Source organism: Dama dama, chromosome 12, assembly GCF_033118175.1.
Source record: "Dama dama isolate Ldn47 chromosome 12, ASM3311817v1, whole genome shotgun sequence".
Taxonomy (NCBI): domain Eukaryota; kingdom Metazoa; phylum Chordata; class Mammalia; order Artiodactyla; family Cervidae; genus Dama; species Dama dama.
The window spans coordinates 55,416,515-55,441,557 of NC_083692.1; the positions used below are offsets into that span (position 1 = coordinate 55,416,515).

The window sequence follows — 25,043 nt, forward strand, 5'->3', positions numbered from 1 at the left end:
TAAAGCCCATGGGACAAGAGCTTGGAACCCTTCGGTTTTTTTGTTCAATCCGTTTTTTTCTCACAAGGGAAACTCCTTTTTATTTTTTTACAGAATATGGATGAACCTAGAGTATTCTTGCCTGGAGAATTCCATAGACAGAGGAACCTGGCAAGCTACAGTCCATGGGTCACAAAAAGTCAGACATGACTGAGTGACTGACACTTCTTTTTTTTTAAGAAGGTAGTATGCTGAGACAGATAACAAGTCAAACAGGGAAGGACAAATGTGGTATGATTTCATTCATATGTGGAGTCTAAAAAATAAATAGTCATAGATACAGAGGACAAACACATAGTTGCCAGGGGGAAGGAAGGTAGGGAATGACAAAGAATAAAAAGATAATTATGTGAGGTAGGGCTTCCCATGTGGTGCAGTGGCAAAGAATCTGCCTGCAATGCAATGACCACGGAGACGCGGGTTTGATCCCCAAGTTGGGAAGATGCTCTGGAGGAAGAAATGGCAACCCACTCCAGTATTCTTGCCTGAGAAATCCCATGGACAGAGGAGCCTGGCGGGCTACAGTTTTTGGAGTCGCAGAGAGTCGGACACGACTGAGCTGAAACAATGCTTATGCTTATGTGAGCTGATGAGTGCTAATTAGCTTGATGGTGGTGACCATTCACAACATATATGAAACTATCACATTGGAAACCTTTAGTATATACACAGTTTTTGCCAATTATACCTCAATAAAGCTGAAGAATGATCTAATAAAATAATAATAAAAATTTAAAAGGAATCCTCCTTACCCTTAAAAACTCAGGCAATTCAGAAAAACATGAAGAAGTAGATCCTTACTAAGATCTACCTCTCAGGTTTGTTCGGTCTTGTAGACTTGACAAGGCAGTTACCCACTGATTAGCTAATAGAATTCCACCATAACCGAAGGGAAAGAAGGTGATTGGCCCCACTGCGTGCACACTATGCAAGCCCATTTCTGTGCATTATCTTACTGCATCCTCACCACAACTTGGGGAGAACAGATTCTCAAACTCGAGGGGGCATCAGCATCACCTGGTGGACTTATTAAAGCAGAGGACTGGACCCAGCCCCAGAGTTTCTGATTTGGAAGTAAATCTGGTATGGGCCGGAGAACTTGTGTTTCTAACAAAGTCATACATGGTGCTTTCCTTGCTGCTAAAGGACCGGAGGTGAAGCGTTTGCAGTTTTTCTCCCAGACTCCTCCCGTGAGTTTCACTTGCAGTTCAGAGTATCTGGGAAGAGCATCCTGAGCCCCAGGGGATGCTGATGCTGCCCCATCCCAGTGCCACTGAGGTAGATGCTCTTACGATTCCCATTTTGTAGTTGAGAAAAACCAAGGTCCAGGGAGGTTAAGTTACTTTCCTAAGGCCATTCACCCAGAAAGTGGCCAAGCTGCGATTTCCAGGAGGTCTGCCTGGTTCTGGGCTCTGTACACTTTCCTCTTCTTCCCCCTGGCTTCCTGCCTCACCCGCCCCTCGCCACCACCACCCTACCCCCACGACACCACCCCCGCCTTTAGGAACAAATGCTAGCTTCCCTATCTTTTCACCCAGTTGGTGAGGCCAGCTGTGGACATGAAAATGCAGGCACCCAAAACACACAGACCTCAATTCTGCAACTCAGGAAAGATGAGAAATGATGACGAACGGGTGGACCACAGCACATCCAGGCTGACCCTGGATGTCACAACTTCTACTAGAAGTAACTGGAACTATAGCACGGATTTAATGAATAAATCATAGCGGGTTGGATTGCTAAGCCTCAAGGGAAACCCCCAAGATGCAGGCATAGCGATTCAGTTTCCTGGTGTGAAAAACATGTTCTGGCCTTTCTGGTTCCCTCTCCCCTAAGAGTACTTTGCGCCTCTTGTCATTCATCCTCAGGTCGGCAGAGGGAATGGGGGAGAAGGCGCTGGGATTCTGTGAGTTGGCCAGGCTCTGCCTTTGGTATAGATAAGAGTTCTCCTTAATGAAATCAGCCTTTTAATTGCATGTGTTCCATAACTGCTGTTTTAAGTTCTCCCTTTAGCTCTAAGTGATAGTCTTTTTTTTTTTTCATTTATTTTTAATTGGATTACAATTGCTTTACAATATTGTGTTGGCTTCTGCCGTTACAACAACCAGAATCCGCTCCATGTATACATATATCCCCTCCCTCTTGCGACTCCCCAGCCCCACCCGCTAGGTCATCACAGAGCATGGGCTGAGCTCCCTGTGTTATATAGCAGCTTCCCGCTAGCTATCTATTAGTCTGTTTTTTATATCGCCTTTGATCATGAAGTCACATGGTATCTTTAACCACTACTAAAGAAGAGAAAGGAGAGAGTTCTTCCTCCTAGCTCCCTTGCATGTGTCCCATGTCTAGTTCTAGCTCAGGAAGAATGTCCTGAATTGCAGGAATAGTTTGATTGTAGCAACCTAATATTCCAGCAGATTTAGGACAGAAGAGGGTGGAGGTGGGAGCCTGAAGAACCAAAGAGGTTCGCCCTGATGGAGGAGCCCTTCCAAATTCCCAAAGGAAATCCTTTAAGATAAAGCATCTGTTTTCTGGGAGAGAGGACAGCAGCTTGAGGAATGCAGTGGCAGTGCCTGGTCACGGGAGTCCTGCCCCAGGCCAAGAAGCTGGGCAGGAGGGCCTATGAGCCCGGTGCCTGACACCCCCAGGCTAAGCTGCCATCTTTCCAGAATCCCCACTCCGGAATGGAGGGGCTGGCATCTATCCCTAACTTGGGGTGAAATGGGACTTGCTCACCTGCCAGGATGGGGGCTTGACTTCCTCTTCCCCTTACATCCCATCACCGATGATGTGCATACATGCTAAGTCGCTCAGTTGTGTCTGACTCTTTGCAACCCCATGGACTGTAGCCCGCCAGGCTCCTCTGTCCAAGGGACTCTCCGGGCAAGAATACTGGAGTGGGTTGCCATTTCCTCTTCCAGGAGATCTTCCCGACCCAGGGATTGGACCCACGTCTCTTACATCTCCTGCACTGGCAGGTGAGTTCTTTACCACGAGTGCCACCTGGGAAGCCGTGAAGGTTTGTCTTATTTCTCCCAAATAGCGAACAGTGGCGTTTGTCTGTTTCTGAACTACTCATATCGGAGGACCATCAGAGCGGTGTCTGGCATCCTCAGGGATGGAGCCCCAGGTCTGTTCTCTGTTCACATGATGTGTTCTTGGCTCGCTAGTTTCTGTCCAGTCATTCCTTTCAGTTGCTCTGTTGTTTTGAACACACTGAGGGTTTTTTGGTTGTTTCTTGTGGGAGGGCTGAAAACTCTATCCGGGTAAGCAAGACTCTCCCAGCCAGCTGGAATTTAACTCTTTTATTGAATATAATATACATACAGAAAAGTGCATGTATCATAAGTAAGCTTGATGGCTTTTCACACACTGAACACAGCACCCACACCAAGGAACTGAAGGTGACCAGTATCCCCTTCTTCCAATCACCTCCACACCCAAGGGCACCCTTATTCGGCTTTCTAACAGCCCTTGAACAGGCTGGAGTGAGTCAGCCTGACTTGCAGTTGCCCTCCATCTCGGAGTTGGTGGCTCTGCAGGATCGGGTTGGGACTGACTGCAGGGGGCAGGTCACTGACTCAGCACATGCCAACACGTACCCGATGCCGCTGCCTCCCCCCAGGAGGGACACCTGGGGCGGGGTTGGCCCCATCCTGGCTGTCAGATGGCCCTCCTGTCTCCAGGAGGCCATCGAGGAGGTCAGTCCAGTGACTCAGTGTGGAGGGGAAAGGGGCTTGAATTCCCTTTCCATGTGCTTCTAGAAGTCCTACCATGTGTTCCTGGCAGCCGGAGGCCCACAGAGCAGGATGACTCAGCGGCATCTACGTGCAAAGTGCTGAGGTCTGCACCCTGGGAAAACCAGCACGCAGCCTTGGGCTGGATTTGCCTCATTCGGTGCAGCCCGTGTTGTTTGGAAACCATTTCCCCCTGGCATCTATGCCAGGCTCTCTGTTTACCGTGTGACTGTGAACACTGATGCCAGCTGCCAGCCTGGACCTGTTTGCCTCCTTAGCTATCCTCCATCCGGCCTCTTTCATGGGCCCCTACTGACCTGACTCCACATCACGTGTGTGCTCACTTCACTAATAAAAAGCCAGGTTTTGCCTCTGTGCTCACCCCCATGCATGTCTTGCATCCTTAGACTCTGCCCTCTGCTTCCTCAGCAAAGAGCCACCCTCACTGTCCGGGATAGGAGGGACAGAGGGCTGGCCAGTACAAGGGGTCAGGAAGAAATGCTTCTGGATTAGTCAATATGGCTGGACAGAGGCCCTCCCCAGGGAGCCCCATGTCATTCCTAAGTGGCAGTAAGATTTTCCTCCTATACCTCTTGACATGGTGTCTCTCTGCTCTCCATGACTTCCTCGCTCCACTCTGTAGGCTGTCCTACAGAGGCAGGGAGCCCTGGAGAGACATGACTGGTGTCTCCACTCTACCTGGGAAGCCAGGAGAAGAGGTGGGGCAGGCTTCCTCTGACTCAGGCAAGGAAGTCTTGGGAATCATCTGGTCAGAGATTCTCCAACAGATTGCCTAAGCATCACCTGAAACAGACACGTTTTTCAGGTTCCCTCCCTCCCCCAGGTCCAGGCTGAGGCCCAGAAATCTGCATATCTGGAAGGCATTCCAGGTGATTCTGATGCAGGTGACCCCAAGCCATAGCTTCAGGAACACTGATCAAACAACCCCTTCCCCAAGTCACAGGTGGGAAGAAAGTGAAACCCTGAGGGTTCACACCAAACCATATGGAATGAGGTGCAAACCTCAAGTCCCTGCTTCTTTCCGCGCCTGCCCTGCTCCTGTCTCCTCCGACACCCTGGAGGGGTGAGGTGGGCGGGGAGCAGGCTGACACCCAGACTCTGTGGATTCCTCCTTCAACAGGGCTCTTGCCCTGCCCTGGCCTCTTACTGCCATCACTTTAAACTGGACATTAAGACACAGAATGGTGTTCCTTCAAGGGCCAAACATCTTCCTGCCTCTCTCCTGTTTTTTCTCTTGCACCCCCTATCACCCCCTACTCTCCTTAAAACACAGATTACCCCCCACCCCACCCCTCCATCCATGAGACAAAGTGGGGAAAGCCTGGCCTCCTCCTCCATGCTCCCCTGTTTGACCCACCTTATCTTTCTGACCTTAGAGTCTATCCCTCCACCCCCGCACACACACCCTGCCCCCCCGCCGTAACAACGTCTCTGTATGTATCCCCTCAAATGCCATCTTGCTCTTTCTTGCCTCCACTCATGTGAGGCCATCATCAACTTGGCCAGTAGTACTTCCTTCTGGCCATACTGAATCCTCCCCATGCCCCAAGGTCCACGTGAAAGCCCTCTTCCTCCAGGAAGCTTTTCTTTACCCTCCAGTCCTAGCATTCTTCTTCTCTGAACCATCAGAGCACAGAACCGTTTACTTGTTATCTGCTTTTATTACCTATTATATTCTGCTTTGAACTGTGAGCTTTAAGTAATTCCTAGCTACAGACCACAGCCTACCAGCCTACGCTTCTAATTATCCACCCACTTAGCAGTGTTCTTTGCACAGAATAAGTAAGTAAGGGATGTTAGCAGTGATGAAGCCTTGCAGTGCTAGAGGCCAGGAGACCTTGGCCTGGAGGCAACTAATTGATTAGCTCAGGGAATTTTCTAGGCCTCTTGGGCAAACAAACATCTAAAGGCTAACTAGAAAACCCAAGTCAGATCTTTCTCTGGATTCTGCTTTCTCTGTTGTAATGGACTTCCCTGCCTGTCGCCACCCCTCCTGTGCCAGTGTGGCCAGTTCCACCCTCCTGCTCCCCACAGCAATCTCTCTTGCATATCCCTTGTCACTCAGTCACAATAGGACATTATTAATATCCCTGCACTTGCCAGTGGACCCTGGGGCTTGGCCCTCATCCCCCATTCCAGCTGATGACCAGTTCCCGTTCACTGCATACACATGAGCTGAGCCGATTTCAAGCTGCTTATCTCAAAACCCTTTTGCACACCCTTGACAGCCCTGTCCCTCCATTTAAGACAACTATTCCTCTTTAACTGAGGATCAACCATCACTGCTTGGTCCCTTGCTTACTTACAAACATGACAACAAGAAGTTAATGCTAAACACACTGGCAGCTTAAGTTCTGGGACCTGAGCCTAGTTAACTTTCAGAAAGGAGCCCTTTATTCATTGTTTATTGTAGGATGAATGTCCTACAGAGAAGGGCACTCCCCTGCTTAGGGCCCCTGCAGTCTGAAGGGAACCTGGGCATCCTCACCTGGATGGTTTGCAGGAATCTGAAAACCTTAACACTGTGACCCGCAAGTTGATGCACGAAGCAGGCTCAGCTCCTCGGAGAAAGAGCTGTCTGTGACCCGTGCGGAGCAAGTCTTTAGGGAGGATTTTGTGTCCTCCTTTAACAACACCAGAACTGCTCTCCCTAACCTCCTAAATAATCTCCACAATACAAGAAGTTTCTCATTAAATACAGCCATCTCTTCAAAAAAATAAAGATCGCTACTTACCTATATAGGTCCACTTGGATCCTGCAAAGAAGAAAACAAAGCAAGTAAGTACAACTGAACTTGAACAAGTTAGAGAAAATAGGACAGATTTTACGATTATTATTTGGGGGATGCGGGCCTGCCACACGGCTTGTGGGATTTTAGTTCCCCAACCACGGATTGAACCCAGGCTCTCAGCAGTAAAAGCTCTGAATCCTAACCACTGGACCACCAGGGAATTCCCCAGATTTTAGTTTTAAATGGGTGAGATTGAAAAGGAGGTAGATGCTGAGAACTTCAAACTTTTTCATTGTGGAGAAAAGGGAATAAACCCTTCTGCACTCTTGGTGGGTATGTAAATTGGTACAGCCACTATGGAAAAGAGTATTCAGGTTTCTCAAAAAAATTAAAAACAGAACTACCAGATGATCCAGAAATTCCACTCCTGGGTACTTATCCAGAGAAAACAAAAACTAATTAGGAAAGATATATGCACCCCCATGTTCATTGCAGCATTATTTACAACAGCCAAGATATGGAAATAACCCAAGTGCTGCCCATCAATAGAGGAATGGATGAAAAAGATGTAGAATATATATATATATATATATATGTACATATACACACACACACACACACACACACACACACACACACACACACACACATATACACCATGGACTATTACTCAGCCATTAAAAGAATAAAATATTGCCATTTATGACAACATGGATGAACCTAGAGGGTATTATACTAAGTGAAATAAGACAGAGAAAGATAAATACTGTATGATTTCACTTATATGTAGAATCTAAAAAAATGAAAAAACAAGACAAACAGTTATAGATACAGAGAACAAACAGTTGGTTGTCACAGGAGAGATGCATAAAGGAGAGGAAATAAACAGGTAAGGGAGATTAAGAGGTACAGACTTCCAGTTACAAAATAAATGAGTCACCAATATGAAACATACAGTGTGAGGAATACAGTCAATAACTGCAATATCTGTGGACAGTGACATATTTTAAATGTATAGGAAAAAACCACTAATCTGTATAACAGGAAATAACATACTGTTATAGGTTAATATACTTCAAAAACAAACTCACTCATAGAAAAGGAGATCATATTAGTGGTTCCCAGAGGCAAGGGGTTGGGGCAGGGGAGAACTGGATAAAGGTGACCAAAAGGTTCTAACTTCCAGTTATAAGTCCTAGGAATGTGATGTATTAATACAACATGATAAATATAATCAACACTGCTGTATGTTACATATAAAAATTGTTAAGAGAATAAATCCCAAAGAGTTCTCATCACAAGGAAAAATTCTTTCTATGTAATTTTGTACGTGTATGAGATAATAGATGTTCGCTAAACTTATTATGATAATCACTTCATGAAATACATGTCACATCATTATACCAGACACCTTAAAGCTATATAGTGCTTTATGTCAAGGATATCTCAATAAAACTGGAAGAAAAAAAAAACAAAAAACCTTTCTCAGAGCCTGTGTTGGAACAACTGCCTCTCAGAGCACCTGTGCTTCCAGGGGAGGCACAAGGCAGGGATTCTGTGCAGGGGTCCAGGGATCAGGGAGGGGCTTCTTCATCAGAAGCCTCCCATGTATCTTAGAAAAGCCACATTTCACTATCCGGACAGTTAATAAGTTCACAAGGCTCAAAACTCAAAAGCCGCCAAGAGGAACACAGTGAGAGCACTTCCTACCATCCAACCTCCCGCTTCATTAGACTCAACCAGTTCCACAGCTGATGGGAACCCTTGCACTGTATTCTCTTCCCTTCTTTTTTTCACACAAATGCTGGCATCTGGGAAATGCTGTTTTGCATCTTGCTTTTCCCCCACTTAACAACACAGCCTAGAGAAGAGTTCAAGCTCATTCCAAAAAGGAAGGTTTTTATTTGAGGAAGCTGCCACCATCATCATTGGAGTTAGAATTCCATGGGTGGCGGCAATGTGGAGGAGAGGTCCTACCAGGAGTGTAATGAAAATCACCTGTCACCTCCCATTCACACCCTTCACTCATAAACGTCCTTCATGCTAACAACTAAATATAGTTTTAAAAAGTCATTGCACAGATAACCAGCAGGAGACTATATTCAGTATTTTGTAATAACATATAAGGATAAAGAATCTGAAAAATATATATGTATATATGTATCTGAATCACTTTGTTATACACCTGAAACTAACACAACACTGGAAATTATCTACACTTCAATTTAAAAAAAAAAAAAAGTCATTGTGGAGCTATGCTCTGGACACACCTCCCTCTTCATCTCCAGGACGAGCCCGAAACCCTGAATTGAGACTCAGGGTGTCTGTCTCAGGACACATTACAGCGAGGGGACTGTTCAACTCCTATGTTCCCATCTCCCAGCCTGTGTTCCCGTCTCCCAGCCTATGTTCCTGTCTCCCGTGCTTCCAGGATTCTGAGTCCACCAGGGTCAAGCTGCAGGAGGAAGACTCACATCTCCTTTCTCTTGGGAAATGATTTGCAGTAAAACTTACCTGACCAGTCACCTGGTGCTCAGTTTTCACAACTAGGCATTTCCTATTCAGGCCGATTGTGCTTTTGAAAAACGTAAGAGAATTTTGCTTGTTTTTCTTTGTAAACTGGTTAATCACCTCTTTTTTAAAATTGCTTTTCTGTTTCATTTCTTTGTCTCAGTGTTTTTAATTTTCAAATTCAATTTTTTTGGTTATTTTTTCAAATTACACTTGTATGTGGTTTAAAGACTTAGATGGTTCTATCCATATCAGGCTTTCAATGAACAATCAGTCCCCTGACACTCCTGAGTCACTTTCCTATTCCCTATGGCAACCACTTTGAATTCTTTTGACATGATTCTTTTGGCATTATCTCCACAACGCTATAAAAATATATCTATATTGAGCCTTCATGATTTGCTTAGGTTTAGGCATTATTTGTTGACAGCCCACTTTGGAAGAGAAGGACAAAGGGCTCTTTCACACACCCATCTCCTTGATTTCTAGATAAAGCAATGAAAGACCATAAGGCAAAGTGGATCAATGCCTGTTAAGAAGTATTTCTCCACATTTCCCATCACTTCCTATTTACTTAGAGAATCTTTGAGCTAGAGGGGGTAGTCCAGACCCCTTAGAGTATTTGCTGCCTTTCCTCATTAAAAATGCCCTTAAGCTTGAACACAAGAAATTTCATGTACAGTTAATTTCAGGAGGTCCATAGAACTGTATTGGTTTTTTGTTCTGTGTGTTTTTTCCTTTTTCTTTTACTGTAAACTTCTTTGCCACAAGCATTTTTGCCACAAACTGTTGTTGCATAATTAACTGGCAGTAAGACATTTCTGCCATGAAAGATCAAATAACTGGCTGACAATTTTTGGTTTGGCAGTTGGATTTCCACTGCATTAGCATTCCAATGCATTAGCATTTCTTCCAGTTAGTGATGTTATTGATGGTTTTATCCAGCTGACCAGTGATGATCATTAACACCAAGAATTGGTTTCTTCCTTTGAAACACACTACACTGGAGGAAAAAAAGGCCGAGGGCCTCAAAGGTTGAGTCAACATTTCCCACAACTTTGAAACATCCAGCAACAGATAGGTGACAAGATGCCAAGAATCTATCACAGGGTAGAGGCTTTCACACTTCAACAGAAAGCTCGGGTACAAACATGCACCCTCATACCTGCAAACTGGTACCTCTCTTAAGGAAGGAAAAGTGCAAGGCCGACTGAGGATATGAATCAACAACCAACCAACAAACAAAAAGTATAAAACACTATGAACGAAAGATTTGGAAGGCAAATGCTTAGGTACAGCCCACAAGATAAAACCAGTTATTTGCACAGTATTACTATGAATCTACATACATTTTTTTAAGGTATTCAAATATTTTATATTTGTAAGAAAGTCTTTTAAATTTTTATTTTTTATGTTCCATTATGTCCTTTAAAAATTTTATTGAAGTAGATTTACAGTGTTATGCTAGTTTCAGGCATATGTAAGCTGAGTCAGTTTTATATATGTATATATATATACACACACACACACACATACTCTTTTTAAGATTCTTGTCCCATATAGGTCCATTACAGAGTATTGAGTAGAGTTCCCTGTGCTTTACATAAGTCCTTATTAGTTATCTGTTTATGTATAGTAATGTGTATATGTCAATCCCAGTCTCCCAATTTATCCCTCCTCGCCTTCCCCCCCCACCCCAGTAACAATACGTTTTTGTACACTTGACTCTATTTCTGTTCATTATGTCTTTTTTGATGTCCTGCTTTTACTTTTTATTATTTTCTACAGCAAAATTGCCTTATGGGCCAATTAGTTATACCTTGAAAATGCTTTTGGCAAAGATGTGTACCATGAAAGTACCCAGGACCCCAAAGACCCCCTGAAACCTGCCATGGACTGGACAGGGCTTAATAGTCCCTAAATTCACCTCCTCTGAATCAGCAGTTGGATGAAGACATTCAGAACCATGGCGAGCCCAAACTTCTATGTGACCCCCAAGTTTACTGCGAGCCTCTCATTGAAACAAGAGTGAAAAGGGGGAAAAAATAGCATGGCTTGGGAACCAAGCTATAGAAAACTTCAAACCACTTTTCTGAACATTTTCCATCGGCATTCTGTTTGAGGGGTTTTATTAAAATACAACCATGGATTTCAGAGGCAGAGGAATCCAGAGGAATGTCACTTAGCTGGCCAGAGCACTTGGAGGCCCAGGATGTAAAATCTCACAAGGAGCAGGGAATTTCATCCTCAGTGCTTCCCTGGGGAGACACAGGCCACTCAGTGATCCTGGAGGCCACCAGGAAAAAACATCTGCAGCCTCTGAGCAACCGCATTGGCCAGAAATTTTAACTGCACCTGCACCAAAATCAAACCATGGCCTTAACAGCCTATATCTTCTGCTCCCTTCCCCGAAGCTTGCTAAGCTGAGGTTTCCACACCGTTGCAGCGCTCATCCTCAGATGAGGCATCAGCAAATGCTCTGGTAAGCTCAGTGTGATCACGTGCCTCTGGGACTATAAGGGCTCAGGCGGTGACACAGGCCTGGGGACATGTTCTTAAAAAGCAGCAGAGCAATCTTTCCTGCCCGCGTTTCGCTGAGCGACCCTGCTTAGACCTCAAGACTCAGTGCTTTGGGTATAAATGGCCATGTCTGGAGGGGCTTGAAAGCTGGAGTCTGGAGAGGAGAGGCACCGTAAAATGAAGGGGAGGGTGATCTGGGTCAGGGGGTGTCACTGGATGAAGGTCAGTGCCCAGGTGGGTTCACTGCCACAACTGAGGTCAAGAAAACTTTAGAAAGGAAGGGTGCACCTTTGCTTTATTTGGAAATGGCCCCTCCTGGTTTCCCACCTCTCACTTTAGGGGCAAGGGTCTTCACAGAATTAAACTGCCCCCCCCCCCACCAGGCAGGCCAGGCAAAGCCCCCCCCCCCACCCCCACCCCCCATGGCTGCACTTCAGTAGCTTCCTGAGAGTGTCTGTTCTGAGAAGGTCATCACTTCTGTCCTGAGCACTGGGAGGTCCAGGTGGATGCCTGTTAGAACCTGCAGCCCCAGCTTATCCTGGGCAGGGAGAACATCCTGGCAGCTTTCGAAGGAGTTGATATTTACAAAGATTCAGGTCAGGGGTTCTGGGCCCTGCTTGCTTCCTGTCCTGGGTGCTAGAACCTTCCCTGACTAACCGACATCCGGGGAGCCCAAAGCTGCCCAGTTCCCCCCACCCCCTGCCCCAGCAACTGAGAGTTCCCAGGTTATCTCTGGAAGATGTTTGACTTTTATTATGCCCGCTCCCTCCCTGACCCCCGAGGTTTGCCAGTGCCAGTCACTGAGAATTCAGGTGCTCCAGGAAGATCCCCTGGAGGAGGGCATAGCAACCCCCTCCAGGATTCTTGCCTGGAGAATTCTATGGACAGAGGAGCCTGGCGGGCTACAGTCCATGGGGTTGCAAAGAGCTGGACACGACTGAGTGACTTAGCATGCACGCAGGCAGAGGGCAGACCACTTTCTCACCCACTGCCCAGCTTAACCCCCGCTTCACACTTGGGTTAATACTGACACTTTACATCTCGGTGAGTTTTGCTCTGACTAAAAAGCCAAGAAACCTGCCTGAGGAAGAACAGAATAAAAACTGTGTTCTTAGAATCAAGGTGGTAAGCAGGCTGGCTGCTCAGTGTAGAGTGAAAGTAGATTTTTTTTTTTTTAAACTGAAAACTTTCCCCAGCCCAGCTGGGAGAACGGAAAAGAGAGAAGGGCGAGAAGGGGGAGAGGGGGGTCCAGAGGTTCAGAGAAGCACAGCAGGGAGAAGGAGCTGCCCCCAGAGTGAGGGGGGAAACAGGCTTTCAGAAGAGGGTCAGTAAAGGGCTTCTCTCTCGTCTTGGAGTTAAAAGGAGATTTCAAGTCAGACTTTAGGTTTCAGTGCAGCTTTCTTCAGAGGGGAATATATATCAAAGTCTGCAGTTTTATAAACTAATTTCCACTTTTATAACTCCTTTCTCCCATCCACTTTCTCCCCCACCAGATAAGGAAGATAACTACCAAGCAAATCAAGCCAGCTAGTGGACTTGAACTGAATTAAAAGGAGTGACAAAGCTGCTGACAGCCAGGCTCCCTCTGCCTCTCCTACCATGCCCCATGGGCACCATGCCCTCTGACAGGAGGGGGCTCCAGCTTTCATGCCTCTGAGTAGAACCAACTTCTCACCACCACCACCCAGCCAGGGAATATGGACTGGCAGCCATTCTAGTCACTCTGGGCCCTTTTAGGAATGTTTCAACCTAGCCTGGGTCTAGGAATGGTCGCCGGAGAAGGCAATGGCAACCCACTCTCAGTACTCTTGCCTGGAAACTCCCATGGACGGAGGAGCCTGGTAGGCTGCTTTCTATGAGGTCGCACAGAGTCGGACACGACTGAAGCGACTTAGCAGCAGGAGCAGGAATGATCGCACCTACAAATGTCCATACAACTTGGGGCAAACTCTGTCAAGGGCAGTAGTCACCATCTGTTACTCGGGAAGTTTCTGTAAGTCACCATCTACTCCTCCAGAAAAGGGTTCACCCAGCTGTGGAGACCCAGGCAGAAGCCCTCACCTTAGCTGTTGGCTATCTACGGGCTTCCCTGATGGCTCAGAGGGTAAGGATCCGCCTACAAGGCAGGACACACAGGAGAGCCAGCTTCGATCCCTGTGTCGGGAAGATCCCCTCAAGGCGGGCATGGCAACCCACTCCAGTACTCTTGCCTGCAGAATTCCATGGACAGAGAAGCCTGGGGTGGGGGGCTACAGTCCATGGGGTCCCAAAAGGTGGGGCCCAACTGAGCATCTAACACTATAGCTGCTGGCTGCAACTCACCTCCCAGACCCAACCCCCTCTACCATCTCCTGCTACTGGCTGGGCACCGCCAGCCTCCAGCCCTTCAGGGTTCAAAGCCCTAACTAACTACACTCAGAAATAAGGTTATGTATGCTCGTCTGAGGGCATGCAGGGCACACACACGTACAACTTCAGAGTAGTAGAGCCCTTCTGGAGAAAAACAATGATTAGGGATGAGATGCATCATCTCTTTGACTTGGAGGTAAACCTTAATGGTAAAGAGTGTCTCCTCCAAAGGAAAGCACCCACCACTGTGCCAACCCTCCCTGGTAAAGAGGCTGCTCAGGAACACCCCAGGCACTCCTCTGTCGTCTGCACGTGGGTCGGGGCACAGTATTTTACATCCTGGTTCTGTTTCTTCTCCCCGGGTTAGCAAATTCCCAAGCCACCTCTCCAGCGCTGCGGGTGGGTGTGGGGGGTGTACCCCGAGAAGGCACAAACGCATTTTAATAGGAGGACAATCTGCGGCAAACCGCTCCCCCCACTACCCCGCCCACCCTGCGAAACCAGAACGGATCCTGCCTTCCAAAGGAAATGAAGCATCCTTTGTAAAAACGTGCTGTTGGAGACCCTACAGGTCCTTCTCCGCTCCCCGCAGATGATTTTACTTTATCTTTAACGAGCCGCGTGAGGACTCCTTCTGCCCAGGTGTGGCTGAGCGCACGGGATTGTTCGGAAAGAACAGGCAGAAGAAACTTTACCGTTGAGCGGAGCTGGGCTGGAAGGCTGTTCCTTTAAGACCACGAGCAGCAGCACGGCCGCCGCGTGCAGGCTGCAGCGAGGCATCTTCGGGCGGCTCCCGGCGCGGGCGGCGGGCGGCGGGCGCGGGCTGCGGGCGGCTGAGCTCCTTCTCGCCCTCTGGCTGGGACGCTGGGGCCGGCGGGATGCTCACCGGGACCTTGTGCGCGCAGCCGGGGCGTCACGGCCAGCACCTCTGTTCTTTGGGCTCCTGGCTTCCCGCGGGCTGCTTTTATGGAGCGACTCAGCCCCAAACAGATGATGTCATCGGGTGGGGGGGAGAACGCCCTGCCTACGGGAGGTCTGGCGCCCCGGTTCCAAGGTGAGTTGTAACCCTGACTTCAGCCGCTCTCCGCGGGGCAGTGGCCCCGGGCGCTCCTTGAGCCGGGGCTGGCGCGGAACCCAGTTCTCCGTGGAAGCCGCGGGCGGGCGTGGGACAGAGCCGCCTGCCTGGGCCCAGTGGGGAGGGGTGCGTCTAGGGACGCGCTTCAGTGGCCACGACCTTGGACTGTCATTGCCTCTACTTGAGAAGCCCCCTAAGTACAATGCCAGTCTGGGCCAGAGACTCCTTCTGTGCCTCCATCGTGTGCTTGCCTGGACTGGGCACACCTTACGGACTGGACGAGTCACCTATGGATTAGGAGGGGTCGGCTGCATTCAAATTAAGAATTTCTGTGGACTGTACAGTCAATTCACAGGAAGATCCTGATAAGGTCTTACCTTTGAAATATAGACGCAAAGAAATTAACAGGTAAATAGCACAGGGCTGGGGGTGCACTGTGAAATAGAAATAGATATGTAGGTAAAAAGAATAAATGAACAGCTTTGCTAAGCAGTTAGACTTTCACCTCAGAGCAGGTAAGTAGGCAAGGCTCATAACTAGTTCATAATATCAGTCTTTCTCTAGGAAGCTGGGGAGGGAGGAGGGGGTCCCTTTTCTGGGCACTTGGATGAAAGAAAGGGACTTGGATGATTTCTTGAGCTCCTACTTGATTTCCCAGGTGGCGCTAGTGGTAAAGAGTCCGCCTACCAATGTGGGAGTCATTAGAGATGCTGGTTCGATCCCTGGGTTGGAAAGAGCCATTGGAAGAGGGAATGGCAACTCACTCCAGTATTCTTGCCTGGAGAGCCCCGTGAACAGAGGAGCCTGGTGGGCTCCTGTCCCAAGGGTCGAAAAGAGCTGGACCTGACTGAAGCGACTTAGCATGCAGGTAGGTCACTCAGTGTAAGACGCTGTACCAGGCATTTTGCATCTTGGCTCAGATTAGTGTTGGGGTTGTTTTCAGTGCATATTAGCAGCACCTGTTGCTCATTTTTGCCCACTTGCCTTGCATGTCTATATTCTTTTAAATATATATATATATATATATAGTGTGTTAAAGTTAGTTGCTCAGTTGTGTCTGACTCTTTGGGACCCCATGAACTGTAGCCTGCCAGGCTCCTCTGTCCATGGGATTCTCAGGCAGGAATACTAGCATGGGTTGCCATTTCCTTCTCCAGAGAATCTTCCCTACCCAGGGATCAAATCCAGCTCTCCATCTAGGCACATGCTGATATTTGTTGTCTGATCCCCTTTGTATTTAGTCCATGTTCAGTCACTAAGTCAAAGGTCTTACAAACTTGCTGCCTCTGGCATTCACTGAATTTTCCTGCTGCTGTTACTGCCACTTGCTGTTCCCACCACCAGTCTTGTTATTGGTGCTTCTGGCTTCCGTGGGTCCTCTGACTGTGTCTGGGCCCGGTGGTTTGGCTCTGTTTCCTTCCTGCTCAGTGACTCTGCCTATTCTCTTGGCTCCCTGCCGCCCCCAGGCATTGTTCAGATCACATGGTCTGCTGAAGCGTGCCCACCCCCAGCCCTGGTACAGGACCCCTGGTTTTGTGACCTGAACTATCCTACCCTCTTCTCTTGGCCACAGGTGCCTGACCAGCCCTCACCTCTCTGGTCTGTGCTGACCTCAGTCCAAGTGGACTCTCAGGCTGGCCTCAATGACTAGTGAAGCTGCCTGTCCATGGTAGTCTTGGAAGGAAAGACCAGCTTTTCTGCTGAAGCCACAGGGAGCCCATGCCACCCACATTTCAAGGGGTGCTACTGTTCTGTTCATATCTGCTCAGCCATTGTTTGGGTTAATAAAGGGCTATGAAGTCTTGTTGAGGAAGTTGTTACAAAGACATTCTTGTTACAAGCACTTTCAAACCACCTTAGGCTTAGGGATGACCTTTTCTGCTTCTAACTCTTGATCAAGAGCCACGCCTTTAGGGTGGTGAGTGAGTGTTTCACTATCGTTCTTAAGACATGTCTCTGATTCGTCATCAAGGTCTTTACAAGATGAAGTGCACTAGATGAACACAAGAGGTTGTGGAGGAGCTGCTGCAGGTTCAGAAATGCACACTGTGGAGGCGAAATCCCTCACCCCACATTTCACCATTAGTTCAAAGGAAGCTGGGTCGGACACACACATTTTGTTACTCCCATTCTGGCTAAACAGTAAGTCCAGTTTCTTCTTGAGCATGCATCTCTAAGTGTTCCCCAGGGATCCCCAGAGATGGAGAAGTTTAAAGGGATGGATTTAACAGAATGTTGTGAACTGAGTTTAATGGAGAGAAAGGAGAGGGTTGGGATGTTTATTGCATAGCTAGATCAAAGATCTGGTTAATTGGTAAAGGATGGATAGCAATTAAAAGAGGATTGAGAATATAAACAGACCTAATTGTTCTAAGTATTTTGTTTTTTTTCTTTCTAGTTTTATTGAGATATAATTGATACATAGCACTGTATAATTTTAAGGTATACAGCCTAATGATTTCACTTACATACATCATGAAATGATTTCCACAATAAGTTTAGTGAACATCCATTATCTGGTATATGTACAAAACAAAAGAAAAAAAGGAAATATTTTTTTCCTTGTGATGAGAACTCTTAAGATTTACACTAACAACTTCATATATAATATACAGCAGTGTTAGAGTTGTCATGTACCTTACATCCCTATTATTAATCTTTTTTTATTATGAAAATATAACAGGAGACTTGGAAAATACAGAACAAGGTTACTTATAGTTACATTATATATTACAATTATTTTTTAAGTATATAAATTAAGATTTTTAGTTGGAGTTTCAACATCAAACTCTCAAAAATTAATTGAATATACAGAGAAGTAGAAGGATATAGTAGACGTAAAAAGCACTATGAATCAACTCAGCATAATTTAGATTTACACGCGTGCGTGCTAAGTCGCTTCAGTTGTGTCCGACTCTTTGTGACCCTCTAGTCTGTAGCCCACCAGCCTCCTCTGTCCATGGGATTCTCCAGGCAAGAATTCTGTAGTGGGTTGCCATGCCCTCCTCCAGGGGATCTTCCCAACCCAGAGATCAAGCTCCCATCTCTTATGTCTCCTGCATCAGCAGGCAGGTTCATTACCACTAGTGCCACCTGGGAAGCCCTAATTGAGATTTACCTAGTATTAACATTTTAACTGGAAATTTATACCTTTTAACAGCCTTCATCCAATTCCTCTGTCCCTCTGCCTCTAATAACCAGAAATCTAATCTCTTTTTCTATGGGTTTGTTTGTTTGAAGTATAATTGACCTACAAGAGTGGGTTTGTTTGTTTGTTTGTTTTTCATTTTAATCTTCAGATATCAGAGGGAGGGAAAGTGAACAGAAATGAACGAAATGATCAAACTTCTGAAACATTGAAGCTGAATATCAAGTGTCTCCCTCCCATACCTCGGCAAACAGCACAAACCTAACCAGCTTTAGACCCTAACTCTGGGAATCCTCCCTGCCAGAAGCTTCCTGGGCCCTATGCAACTGAACATGTATGGATTTGCCTTGCCAGCAGCAGATGAGTCCGTTGTCAGTCGATATATAGCCCATTACTCAATGGATTAGGGTAGAAAGTGGACCATCAGTGCTCAAGAGATAGCACCAGGCCAACGAACAACACGCCCAGATGGAAGGTTCCAGGGAGCAGAGCTTCTCTCAGATGTCACCATGTGTGTATCAACAGGAGGGTGAGGCTGATGAGTCAAAGGGCAGAGGCGTGGAGGAAAGGTATACCCGATTTTGTGTCAAGAGGTCTGGACTGAAGTGTCTGCCCCACCGCTTACTGGGTGGCCTTGACGGTGGTGCAACTTCTCTGAACTTCAGTATCCTCATCTCTAAAGTACAGATTATCATCTTGGCCCTATGGTCATCGACAGTACTGATATATGGCTGAAATGAGATAAAGTGGGTGGAAACTTCATTTCCAGGCACTGTGCTAAGCATAGTCCTTGCTCTCGGAGAATGTGTAAACATAAAACAAACCATATCATAAATATTAATGTAATTAATTATATTAATTACATATTGGGTTGGCCAGCCAACCCAATAATTACATTAATATTTATGACATGGTTTGTTTTATGTTTGGGTTCTAGATGAACGTTTCCGCCAACCCCAAACAAACATTTCTGCCAACCCAAAAGGATTATAATAAGCTTGATGTATAATCAGAAGAAGAGGCCCACTCTGTCCTGGGGCTGTGAGGGACGACATCATCTGTGTAAGGGTGAGATTCTGTGACTTCCTAAAGCTTCTGAAATGCACAGCTAATGCCAGGCTCTTCTTTCTCAAAGCTGGTGCCGTCTGGCAGTATTTGCCCCTTACACAAGCTAACCATTGGCTTTTCAGGCATAAAGATTAAAGTACAGAGATTTTTATTTCTTAAGGTGAGAATTCATTCTTCAAATAGTGTCACTCAGTGAGGAAAGCCCCTTTGGATGGGGCAAAAGAAAAGGCTGGTGGGAGGAGATCTAACACTTATTGAGGGCCTACTGTTTGCCGGACACTTTATTCTTACAACAACCCGTGGGGATTAGTGTTATGTTTGCTGTATCATGGAAGAGACACATGAGGCTTGGAAAAGTGAAATCCCTTCCTTGTGCAGGTTCACAAGGCTTCAGTAACAGAGACTGAATTTTCAACCAGATAACTTTCTGGAAAGATTTAAGGCAAGAGGGCAGCAGAAGATAAGATGGTTGGATAGCGTCAGCAACTCAATTGACTTGAGTTTGAGCAAACTCTAGGAGATAGTGAAGGACAAGGAAGCCTGGAGTGCTGTAGTCCATGAGTTCGCAGGTCGGGTATGACTTAGCAACTGAATAGCAACAACAATTTTCTGTCTTCAAGGCCCAGGCAAGCATTTTCCATGGCTGCGGTAACAAATGCCTCAAATGAGGACTCTGTATTTCTGGGTCCCTCTGAGATGTGGATTCTAGATGCTGTGATTGTGTTTTGTTGATCTGCGGTACAGCGTGCCACTTCTAGCAATCACATGATGCTCTGCCCAGGACCCGACTGTATCCTTCTCCCCAGGTGCCTGGGGGAGGGATGCTGAGGGACCCTGCACTCTGATCACTGCATAGGGCATCTGCTGCCCAAATGGGATATGAGGAACCTGAGACCACAGAGGTTTGATTCAATAAGTTCTCTAGCAGAGGAGACTATGAATCCAACCATGTAATTCTTTGTTATATTAATGAGCTCTACTCTGACCAGGTAAAGACAGTGTGGAGGGAAGGTGAGGTAGAGGAAAGGAAGAAAGGAAGGAAAAGGCCAAGAGAATGCTTGGCCTGGGCATTGGCTGAGGGAACAAAAAGCCATGGTTTGCGTGGACCTATTGATCCCAGTACAAGTGTCAAGGTCTTTGAAACTGCAATCACTTTTGCCACTTTTTTCACATCTTTTTTTTCCGTTTTGCAGTTGTGGCTTGGAGTCAACCTCTGTATGAACCCTAACTACCGTGCTCAGTTTCAGGCAGGATCAGGTGGAGGGCAGTGTGACCCACAGAAAAGGCCAGACTCTTGACTCTGCCAGGAACCAGCTCTGGGCCCTTAGCAAGTCTCTAGCCCAGTATGTGCCTTAGTTTTCTGACCTGTGAGTTGAAATAATGTCTAAGCCCAGCCAGGGTGATGGATGTAGAATGAGACCACATATGGGAAAGTATGTTGGAAAACAAAAGCATCTGACATATATAAGATACTCCTGAGTGTGGGCTTGAAACAAAAGGAAGTTGTCTTAATCTCAGCCTTGGTTTACTAACTTAAACTGAAATCTGGATTCCAACAAGGGGCCCATAAGTTCTTACCCAGCCCCTGCCACCAGTTACCTTGGTAACTAGTGACTCTGGTTCAATTGTTTGTCCATGGACTCCCAACTGCTGCTTCTGTCGAATAGGGAATAATGGCTTCTCACCAGGACTTTTTTTTTTCCTGCTGGGACTTTTATAAAGCACTCTAGGTGACTGATAAAAATGATAATAAATCAAAAGCCTATGTAACAGGAAAGTTTGCATTTTAAGTGAAAATAAACCTTTGTGCAATATGTGTTATCTTCTTTCCAGGTGAATTATTTTGAAATCCATGGTTAGTTGACACCAAGACTGCTTAGGAGATATCATTAGACTATAGTAGCTTAAGGTTTCTCATACCCATCTCTCCTTTCACATTTTGCCTGGTTAGATCCACTCTCCTCTAAGCTCAGAGGTTTGGTCCAGTTCCTGTTCTTCTTGTTCTCAGTCTGTGGCACTGTCCTCTCTCACCCCTGTGTTTTAAACCAAAATGCAGTCACAGATCACATTCCAGCAAGCTCACAGATACCTCCATAAAGCAAATAGTCCTCATATCAATTCTGACAACTTCACTGATGGTTAGGGAGACCAAATGGTGGAGGGGAAAGAACTTTGGCATCTCATGAACCTGGGCTTTAAGACTCAGCTCCACCACTCACTTCCTTTGTGATTTTGAGCAAGTCACTTAACCTCTCTGAGCCTCAGTTTTCTACTTTTTAAAGATGAAGGCCATATAATAAATATATCCCAAAGAGTAGGAGGAAGGAATAAATATTATGAGCTAGGCATGTGGAGAACTCAGCACAGTGGCTCATAATAAGTGCTGTGTGGATATGTCAGTGGTTCTCTGCTGTAGAAAGGTCTTGACTGGCTGAAGGGGGAGACTATTTCATCCCATAGTTTCTAGTTTGGGCAACCCTATCAACTTCTCTGGTTTGAGCAATCACACCGAATTCATGAACCCTAAGAAAGAATGAGTGATTTCCAAGTGTCACTCTCCCTGCAGTTCTACATATTGGCCTCTCAAAGAATGTAGCTTTTGTCATAACAAGCCAATCTTCCTGCTGAAGCAATGATGCCTCCTAACTCAGTAGACCTGAACCACTTTTCCACAGGAAATGCCCTGTCACCAGACTCGTAGGGCTGGGAGGTATTCTTGGGTTCAGCAATGCCACATTCTATCAGCATAAATTGGCAATTTCCTCTTGTTTGGATGCTCTAGTTCTGTGCAATGGCAGGAATGTATGATCTGATCCCTCATTTCAGTTCCTTTCAAAGAAAACTGGCAAGCATCCCCCAGATGCTTGCATTTCAGTTTGCATTCGTCTCCCCTGGTTATTGGGTGCTGGAACACGTGGTGTGATTCTTCTGCCCCTCGGCCATCTCACTGCAGTTGCAGTGCCTGATGAAGTCCTCGGGAGGCTGGAAGCCCAGTGCCGGTAGCACTGTCAGTTGCATGGCCTGGACAGATGAAGGCCAGTGAGCATCCTGACAGACCTCTCAGGTCGGGTCGCCTCTGTGGCCAGAGGCCAGCTCTGTCAAGGATCCAGCTTTCTGTCTAGCTCTGAGAAAGGGCACAGGTGTATCTGGTGACCAGCAGGGCAGGCAGGCAGCCAAAAGCTCATAGTTCTCTCACCCAAGGCAGCACAGCCAGCGAACAAGAGATACTTCCTTGTGGAGCGGCTGCATAGCAAACCCACTGAGATGAGTTAAGAAGTCTTACCTATGGAGCTGATAATAGCTTCTCTCTTAAAATGTTCATTTCATATCGGACTAGTCTTGATTTATTGTGTTGTGTTGGTCTCAGGCATACAGCAAAGTGGTTCAGTTATACATACACATACCCAGAGCTTGCATCTTCATGCCCGTCTCCCTCCCCATCCTTGAAATAAGAGTTTGGAGCTCACTTTGTAGTGGAGTAAATTATAACTAGATTAGTTATATCTGCATCCTAGTTTTTTTTTTTTAACACAGATATGCAAAACTTCTTTTTGATATTGCCTATCTATTTTCTCGACTTGACACGGTTTTGTGGGTGGTAGAAATGAGGACAGGATACAGAGAGTCCTTAAAGGGTATTCAAAGAATCAGAAAATTAAAATTCAAACTTAGGCTCACTCTTCAACTTTTGTTTTCCCTGGGGGGATGGGAAGGGGAAATAGCTCCAATACCTCAGTCATTCCATTTTTATCATAGAGATTGTAGCACTTAATTCCAATGAGGATTTGTAAAATTCTTTTTGCGAGGTTTAGGAAGGATACTATACTCCAAAATTATAAAGTGTATTGATACCTGTAACCATTGAGTTGGTTGGTGGTTTTTAGTGGAGGCATCAGACATGTCTGTGATAAGAAGGAACCCAGGGCTTATTCCTCCTCTGACAGAACAAACAAGTTGATGCAGGCCCAGTTCACAGGAAAGAAATCAGTTCAGAGATCTTGGGTAGGAGAAATCCCATCATAATAGGTCTCATATAACTAGCTGTCAGCAGGAGAAAAATGCTAAGAAGTGGGGAAGAGGGCAGAGAAAAGTTCTGGAAGGAAGAGTTTGAACTTGTAGCCGTTACCTGGACAAAGGGTGAAATGCAGGGAAGTGAAAGATGGTACCGCGGGCTTCTGCCTGGGGGCTGAGCAACAGGGCGGGCTTGTGTAGACTCATCACAGAGACTCTGGTGCTGCACAAAGCATGCCAGCCAAGACTGGAAACAGAACTTTTTTTTAAATTGAAGTACAGTTTAGTTACAATATTATATTAGTTTCAGGTGTATAACATGCTAATTCAGTACTCCATTTGAAGTTGCTATAAAATACTGACTGTATTCCCTGTGCTGTGCCGTATATCCTTGTAGCTTATTTACTTTACACATTGCTATGTTTGTGCCTCTTAATCCCCTACCCCTATCTCGTCCCACTCCCTTCCCTTTAAAGTTCCCTGGAAACAGAACTTTAAAAATTTAAACATTTTATTTTCTATTGGGGTATAGCTGATTAACAATGTTGTAGTAGTTTTCAGGTGAACAATAAAGGGATTCAGCCATACATATACATGTATCCATCCAGGCTGCCATATAACACTGATCAGAGCCCTGGAAACAGAACTTTCAACATTGAACTAGCACAGGGAAACATCTCAGCTAAGTGATTTTTACATACAAAGCTATATAGAGGGAGTTCATAAAGGAAAAGAATTCCCACTACTCAATCCTACCCGACAATAATGTCATTCTTGTATCTTCCATTTTTATTCCTGTCTATGTCAACAAAAAATATTTACCGAGTTATTACCAAGTTAATACACTGTATTTTTTTTTTTTTTTGGAGAATTCACATTTATTGAATAAATTGTTGGTGCTAAAAAATAATACACTGTATTTTGTATGCTACTTTTGGGGGAAACTAACAGTGGGTCGTAAGGATTTTTCCTCATTTCTGCATAGCCTTAAAAATTTGTAACATCGCAACCATCTTAAATAGAGTTTCACTAAGTCATGAGCCTGGCAAGGCTAGTGATGTAAAACAGGGAGTCAAGTTTCTTGAATGACTTTCAGGAAACTCCTTGGAGAGCAATAAGAACACAATTTGACAGATTCAGATAAATATGACAGTGGGTAGATTGTCAGTAAGTTAGCAGCTTGATGTCTTTGGGGACAAGTAGAAGTGAATGCACACACAGTGCTGGCCGGGTGGGGGGCAGTGAACCCTTAGGGTGGATCCAGGTTCACAGCTGAGGGCAGAGGTGACCACATGCATGATGGTGAGTCTTCATTCTAACTTTATATGCTGAGCAGTGTCTTATCACCAGTTCCTCTGAAGAAGCTAAGCTTCTGGGCCTCAGAGCTCCTCAAAGAGCCCAAGTATGTGCACTAAGTCATTTCAGTTGTGTCCGACTCTTTGCAATCCTGTGGACTATAGTTGGCCAGGCTCCTCTGTCCATGGGATTCTCCAGGCAAGAATACTGGAGTGGATTGCCATGCCCTCCTCCAGGGGATCTTCCCAATCCAAGGATCGAACCTGCCTCTCTTATGTCTCCTGCATTGGCAGGTGGGTTCCTGCGCCACCTGGGAATCCCCAAAGAGCCCAAGAGCCATGACTGAAAACAAAGATGTTCAATAAAAAATGGATTGGGGAGTCTTAGAGCTAGACATCTATGAGGAGCATTTCATTTCTCTTTTTACTTCCAGGTGGTTGCCAGCTATCCTCCTCATATTTACTCTGGCTCTGTCTTGCTCTCTTCTGTATTTCATCTACTCCTTTCCCTTAGTCTTTCTCTATCCTTCAGCCTCA

General features: G+C 46.0%; 1 protein-coding gene across 2 annotated transcripts in view; it reads right to left on the bottom strand.

Moving 5' to 3' along the window:
• The window catches only part of CA12 (carbonic anhydrase 12), a 61,962-nt gene extending 47,237 nt beyond the window's left edge, over positions 1–14,725 (bottom strand). For both annotated transcript variants that reach the window (XM_061157318.1, XM_061157317.1), the window contains exons 1-2: positions 14,605–14,725; positions 6,533–6,553 (exon numbers count right to left, since the gene is read on the bottom strand). In XM_061157318.1, coding sequence (XP_061013301.1) covers positions 6,533–6,553; positions 14,605–14,689 — 106 coding nt within the window. In that variant the 5' untranslated portion in view covers positions 14,690–14,725. The remainder of the gene's footprint in view (positions 1–6,532; positions 6,554–14,604) is intronic.
• Between the last annotated feature and the right edge of the window lie 10,318 nt (positions 14,726–25,043).